At 38.4% G+C, this 7,256-nt stretch overlaps 2 protein-coding genes across 3 annotated transcripts in view; one reads left to right on the forward strand and one right to left on the reverse strand.

Moving 5' to 3' along the window:
• Window positions 1–523: 523 nt before the first annotated feature.
• Window positions 524–7,256, reverse strand: part of LOC100743087 (erythroid differentiation-related factor 1) — a 91,640-nt gene continuing 84,907 nt past the window's right edge. Inside the window, exons 1-8 of one of the 2 annotated variants that reach the window (XM_024366401.2) lie at window positions 4,836–5,047; window positions 3,147–4,599; window positions 2,264–3,061; window positions 2,012–2,188; window positions 1,560–1,936; window positions 1,180–1,498; window positions 813–1,104; window positions 524–731 (exon numbers count right to left, since the gene is read on the reverse strand). In XM_024366401.2, coding sequence (XP_024222169.1) covers window positions 590–731; window positions 813–1,104; window positions 1,180–1,498; window positions 1,560–1,936; window positions 2,012–2,188; window positions 2,264–3,061; window positions 3,147–4,599; window positions 4,836–4,868 — 3,591 coding nt within the window. In that variant the 5' untranslated portion in view covers window positions 4,869–5,047 and the 3' untranslated portion in view covers window positions 524–589. Of the gene's footprint in view, window positions 732–812; window positions 1,105–1,179; window positions 1,499–1,559; window positions 1,937–2,011; window positions 2,189–2,263; window positions 3,062–3,146; window positions 4,600–4,835; window positions 5,048–7,256 lie in introns of those variants that run through there. The other variant, XM_024366399.2, reaches the window with a different exon arrangement.
• Window positions 5,739–7,256, forward strand: LOC105680585 (arrestin homolog). Its single transcript, XM_012384184.3, has one exon. It carries the CDS (start codon window positions 5,795–5,797, stop codon window positions 6,929–6,931), a length of 1,137 nt encoding a protein of 378 aa, XP_012239607.1. The 5' UTR covers window positions 5,739–5,794; the 3' UTR covers window positions 6,932–7,256.

Genomic DNA, 7,256 nt, shown 5'->3' on the forward strand with positions numbered 1-7,256 from the left:
ATATATTTTATAATGGTTATAAAAAGTATTAACGCGTCATTATAGGTTACATTTACGTACTAAATAATTAGGTTCGAGTATATTAAACTTCGTATCATTTAGTAGCATTTTCAGTTTATGAAAATTCTTAAAACTGATTCAATCGATGTGTCAAATTATAAAAATCAAATGTGCAACCTCACAAAAATATTCTTTATTGAGAAATAAAGGTGCCACTATTTTTTGTAATCATTATAGTGTGTACGGAGGTTCACTGAAAATCAGTCGAAAATATGATTCGTATAAGCTTTTTATTTCTCGCTTATAAATCATATATAAATAAAAGCTTCCATCTCACTATGTACACACTAGAATAAAAAAAGTCTCTATCTTATACATGAGTTAAAGAACGTTACCCTCATTAAGGCTTTATCTCGCAAATGAAATAACGACCAGCGTCAATGACCAAATTACGAAGGACCTGTTAGAGGGCCAGGAGAATCGATAATTCAATGTCGACCAAATTCCATCGATCTCGGGGAAGTTCGTTGGTTGAAACTTTATAAATTATTTTTAAACTGGCACACAAACAATATATACAATTAACCATTCAAGTTTCTATAGGTGGTAACATCTTTTCCAGCTCCCGTAAAAGTTGTACAATATGCTGTATTAACTTGAAACCAGACATCGTGACCGGCCGTAATGTTTTACTGTAACACTGTTTGTACAAATTGGTAAATGTTTCTGACCTGAAACGTATAGATAAATAAGGTATATTTTATGTCAATATGAAAAATATATTAAAGCAATATGTATCTAAGCAAACGTACTCTTTTTTGCTACTATTGCTATTCTTAGTAACGAATAATTTCGTCAAAGATCGCAAGATAAATTGTAATCGCTGTTCCAACAATACCACTAGACTTTCTTCATCCTCTATCAATTTCTGTTCATCGGTCGGTTTTCCTTCCTCGATACTTTCTTTCCCTATCTTATTGCTAATAGCATTCTGCTTCTGAGAATTGTTTCTATCGCATAATATATCGATAATTGGTCTACATTGTAGAATTAACTGAAGACCATTCTGATATGCTTTTAATTTATTGTTAAAGGTTGTGGCACCTGAAATATCATGTTAATTAATGAAAAGAGAAATTAAAAACTATCTATTAAATTAAATTGAAGATAAATGCGTACAACGCGCTTGATGTTCAGCTAAAGCAACTCTTTCCATCTGCACCGTCAGAAACTCTGTAGTTTGCTCCAAAGCTAATAAAAGCTTCGCAGCTTTATCGTAATACAGCTTGCAAAGTTGCAAGCTTGTTTTTCTTTTAATATTGTCCGCATCCGGTTCATATTCTCTGTACACACGATGATATAACGATGCAAGTCGATGTTGAATTATTGCAGCGCGAAATTGATATACTGGTTGCCTTGGCCCGGCAGTTTCAATATCACAATGCTTCAGAGCTTTCTGTAGGACATCGACGACCTCCCGTTCTAATTCTTCTTCAGTCTAAAATTGCGATCAAATGTATGTAACAAAATGTTTCTATTAATGATATAAATGAACATACTTTGCATCCAGTTGTAGGATAATCCTGTAATAATGTAGCCATAGTGAACAAAGTAGTGGACAGATCCCATGTAATAGTATCCCAAATTACAGGGTTTGACTTCTTCGAACCTAAAACTTGCAAGGCTTTCTGATAACTTGCAAGCGCTTTATTATAAAAGTGACGTTCTTGAGTGTTCTGTTTAACGTGCATATGTGCGCAAAGTCGCATAAGTCTTCCGGTATTTGAATGTAAAAGTGCTAAATTTGCTTCGTCATGGACAGTTTCGAACGCTTTCACGCCTGCTTCCAAATGAGTTAGCGACCGTGTAAGTAGCGTTGTTACCCCTTCCGAAGAGGTTGATGTTTCGTCCGCTAAATTCTCTTGTTGGTACCGCGCTGGAAAGGTGTATCATGGTTTAACATCCAAGCAAGTACCTTCAACAAATACAATATCATGCAAAAAATACTTACTTCCAGCTTGATTCATGTAAAGTACACCTAACTCATTATGAATGTTTCCTAATCGCCTTAAGAGATTGTTTCTATCCATATCCATCAGTTCTAATGACAATGCTTTCTCGTAGCACTTATAAGATGCTACTAAGGTAGACTCTAAACTTTCTAAACGTTGTGGTAATAATTCAATATCTATAAATCAAAGTATTTTAAATAGAGAACTTATAACAAGATAGTCTTTTGTATATTTTTTAACTATGAACATACTCATATCTACATCTTCCATTCTATATATCTCCTCGACAATGCTTTCTTCAATTTCGTTCTTCATCTCGTAATCTCTCCTGTGTTTCTCGACATTACACCAGTCTTGTACAGCCATAAAGCAACAGTCTCCAGCACGTCCCAATAAATAGCTTATTGATTTATCGTTCCGTATATCACAAAATATTTCCAACATCTTCTGACAACGTAGGACTGCCAACATATATCTTAACGATGCTCCGTAATTTCTATTGGCATATTCATTTTCAGCGAGCACGGCAAAAATCAACGAAGCCTTTTCGTATAATAATGTCTTTAAATGAACGTTCCAACTTATATTATCACTCTTTTGAGGTGCCTGCCATGTAGGTAAGGTTTCATTTTTAAGCTTACATAACAGTGCTTTTGGTCCGTTCTCGTGAGAGTCCATTTTTGAAATAATTTTTTCAAGTTTCCTCACCTTCTTTTGCTTGGATTTCTTTTTATGCATAGGACTATTGTTTACTGAACTCACTTCGACGTCAACTTCTTTCTTATCTTCTTTCAAGGAAATATAAGGCATAGGAATTGCCTGGAAAGGTTTAGCCATATTTAAATGATTCTCTTCGTATACTCTTTTCTTCTTTTCTTCTTCCTCCTCTTTCTTCCGTTCATCTTCAGAATTATCTTCGATCGGAAAATACTGTAGACATTCGAGTCCGTGATAAACGTGATCTAGAGCGGCTAAACATCTTTCTTCGATGGTGCCCGAAATTGGTGGTGGTTTATATTTAGGTTCTTCGCATTCTGCATGCTCTTTAACTAAAAGGATATATATATATATTATTTAGTTGACTTATTTATATATTGAAGATATCGAAGTACTTAAAATATATTTTTGACTTACTATTAGCTAATGTTAAAGACTTAATTGCAGCTTCTTCGATTTCGTCCGTAAAATCCTTCTCGTTCTCGTTGTTTATACTGGATTCACTTTGCGTATCCTCTTCATCACTCTGATCTGACAACGCAGGACTAGCAGGATCGGTATCAGATGGTATATACAAATCAGATAGCATAAAATGTGCAGATGTTACAATCTGTGGGTACTTTTCTTTAGTCAATAGTTGTATGCAATTTCTTAATAACATTCTAATAGTACCCTGCTGCCTACGATAATCAGAAGAGTATTTCATGTTACGGGCTACTCTATATAGTAACATAGCAACAGGTACAGTAAATGGATTCTGACCCTTTTCATCCGACACATCATTACACAAAGAAGTTAAGTCATACAACTTTACAACATCGTCGTCTTTGCCTTTGAACAACCAGTAAGTATGCCCAGCCTTAGTTGAATTGTTCTTTAAGAAACTTAAAATATTCTGCGCTACATCTCGGATAACTTTAGGACTGAACTTAGAGTGATCTAAATTAGGAAGATCTTCTGTTTTAATTAATTCATACTTTTGTACAATACCATCCAAATGATAACACATTACCACTTCTGGTACATTACACATCAAATTGTCCAGCCAATAATCTATACCAGTTAATACATTAATAGGTTTAGTCATATCTCTTAATCTGAGGCTTATACATGGGTGAGTTTGTCCTCCAAATATCGGCATATCAGTACCAATTAGCATCTGTATGTTCTCGAAGGTCCAGACGATATTTCTCGCAAAATTATGATTATAATTCGGATCTGGGACTTTTTCTTCCTGAGAAGGTTCTGGCAAGCATGGCTTCAATGTTTTCACAGGTAACTGTGGCTTAGTATGTTGCTCTTTGCTGTCTGCTACTACTATCGAGCGATACAAAAATTTGGATACTAGGTTCCTCTGTTGCAAAGTATTTCTACTGTTTGTCTTATGAAACAGACGCTTTTCTTTATCTCCCAGATTCTGGAAAATATGCTCGTAAAAAAATTTCTTTAACCATTCCCAATCGTTTTCCGCTTGTCTAAGTAAGTACTTGTGAATATCAAAGTCATCTAGCAACAAAGTGTTCTCTATTCTGTGTACCACCATCGATATGACTCCATGGTTGTAAGGCAATTTCAGCAGTTTCTTTATATTCTCCGCATCCGACACAACATCAACTTCCCCTACACAATCAGGGAACATGTGTGCCATACGAAAACTGGAAAATCCAGAGGTCTGAGACCATACACTCTGCAGGCCGTAACTTTCTGCAGAACTGCTGAGCCAGTTGCTCGGTGGCAAATTTAAGTCTGTGTTGCATTGTAATTGAGCATAAGTTGCTGGTGTTTGGACGACCGAGTATTTTACAACGGCGGTTGACTTGACTGGTTTCTTGGATGAATCAGATGGTATGGCCACAGGCATAGGCTCGACCTACAATTAAATGTTTGACGAATACGTTACATTAAAATTCCAATATCACATTTGTACTTAATGAATTTATCGGCAACTTGATTCTACGATAGACAACATTGCTAACGTGTTCTGTGTTGTTTGCGAATAGTATCGTTACGAAGTCCCTTTAGTATAGGATAAAAGAAAACTCGTAATAAAATAACTAAGCCAAAATAAAGTAGTTAACGTTACTGATGGAACGACATATCACTTACCGTATCAAGCTTGGTATTCGTACTTTCTGACATTTTTAATTTCGAATAGTGTCACTCGCGTCTCTCAAAACTTGTCGCTCTGTTCTAAAATTTCTAGAAGGAACCAGAGTGTATCAGATCGAAACCTCGATCACTCGCCTAACGTACAACCACTGAGTATGCGGTATATGCAGGGACGTCACGACGATTTAGAAACAGCTTTCTACCTTATCAATTTTGTTCTGCATTACCTGCTAAAAAAGAGATCAAGAAATGATTAATATTTTCTGTGTTCCGATGGTAACGTATTAGCATTAAAAATGAAAATTATGTATTGATAAATAGTAAATCAACTGATATAATTATACAACTACAATCATTAAATTTTTCCGCACGATAAAAGCATAGAATGGGATATTCAAATCATGAAATAAATTTTCCCATCTCTTTTGCGAAAATGAAGAAGGACTTGAAAGTTAAAAGCAAGAAAAAGTGAGTAACACAAATACAAGAAATATGAGAAATATGAAGCGATAAAAGAATCTAATAATTCGCAAAACATGTGCATCCATCCATCGTCTTTTCTCATAAGTGGTTTATACCACAACATTTATTTCCGATTCTCGTACGTAAAGAAGGGTTTTAAGCAGCAAGACACAATAGGCAGATTATACGTAACGACAAAACGAAGCCCGCGAAAATCAGCGTGTCAGAAGCATAGCGTGTTCCTACGTCGAAGAAACAACGCACCCCTATCCCCTCTGGCATAGAACTGGGAAAAAAATATCGCGAAACGGTTAGGATCGACGCGTGCAAAAAGGCACGGTTTATCCGCGACGCTGAGCGGATTCGGAAGCCCTGAAAAATCTTGACGTCACTGGTACCGCGTTCCTATATAAGACCGGCGACCACTACCCTCTCAAATCAGTCGACAACGGTGGTGATAAGATCGGAGGATACTTCGTTGCGCTCACGCAGACATGGTGGTGAACTTCAAGGTATTCAAAAAATGCTCGCCAAACGGCAAAATTTCATTGTACCTGGGCAAACGAGACTACATCGACTATCTATCCGGAATCGAGCCAGTAGACGGCGTAATTCTTCTGGACCAAAACTACGTGGACACCGGTAGGAAAATATGGGGACAGCTGGTGTGCAGCTTTCGCTACGGTCGGGAAGAGGACGAGGTGATGGGCTTGAACTTCCAAAAGGATCTGTATCTGGTCTCGGAACAGTTGTTCCCAACGACCAAGAAAACGGAGGATAGCCTGACCAGGCTACAGGAACGACTGCTCCGAAAACTAGGACCAAACGCAATTCCGTTTACCTTCAAGTTCCCCCAGACGGCTCCGTCTAGCGTAATTCTGCAATCAGGAGAAGATGAAACAGGTGAACCTTGTGGAGTGACATACTATGTGAAGATCTACTCTGGGGACACGGAGACCGATATTACTCATAAGAGAAGCACGATAACTATGGGCATCAGGAAGATTCAGTACGCACCGACGAAACAAGGTCGACAGCCTTGCACCGTGGTACGAAAGGATTTCTTACTCAGCCCTGGCGATCTAGAACTCGAGGTGACCCTGGACAAACAGCTGTACCATCACGGAGAGAGAATAGCCGTGAACGTATGTGTGAGGAACAACAGCAACAAGGTGGTGAAGAAGATCAAAGCGCTGGTACAGCAGGGTATCGACGTGGTGATTTTCCAAAATGGCCAGTTCAGGACGGTGATTGACGCGATAGAGACGCAGGACGGCTGTCCCATTAGCCCTGGCTCCAATTTAACCAAAGTTCTATATCTGAAACCAGAATTGGAGAACAACAAGCATCGTAGAGGCATCGCTTTGGATGGAGGGTTGAAGAAGGAAGAAAGCGAACTTGCATCAAGCACTTTGCTCGTTTCACCCGATGTCCGTGATTCCTTTGGCATTGTAGTTTCTTACGCTGTCAAGGTGAAGCTGTATTTAGGTGCACTGAGCGGAGAGCTCTCCGCGGAGCTGCCGTTCATTCTGATGCGACCGAAGCCCGTGGACCGGATCAAGGTGGTAAATGCGGACAACTTGGAGGTGGAGGACACTACGGAGGAGAAGGTGAAGCCGATCAGCAGTTAGAAAAACGATACACGTGACCGAGGAGCAGTGGGTGCATCAGACACTCGCTGGCCAACGTTCAACCAGAGAATCTCAACTTGCACGGTGGAACCACTTAATCCTGAGATACTAACATGTTCTGTTCTTTGTATTGTTTTATCAAATATCAGAATTCAATTGTTTCTATAGTCTGATGTCGTATTTAGAGGCTCGAGAGGTTTCCAGACGGTACTAATTACCGTCATTGAAAGCAATAAGTTATCATATATAATTGAACTAGAGATCAGGGACGGAGTATATTCGAGGCACGACGAGGCTTTCTTTTTTTTTTTTTTTTTTTTTGGGG

This window comes from Bombus impatiens, unplaced genomic scaffold (assembly GCF_000188095.3).
Source record: "Bombus impatiens unplaced genomic scaffold, BIMP_2.2 scf_0020, whole genome shotgun sequence".
NCBI lineage: Eukaryota > Metazoa > Arthropoda > Insecta > Hymenoptera > Apidae > Bombus > Bombus impatiens.

Bases quoted from the DNA above. Each gene is read 5' to 3' on its own strand.
- LOC105680585 (XM_012384184.3), top strand. From the start codon at position 5,795: ATGGTGGTGAACTTCAAGGTATTCAAAAAATGCTCGCCAAACGGCAAA.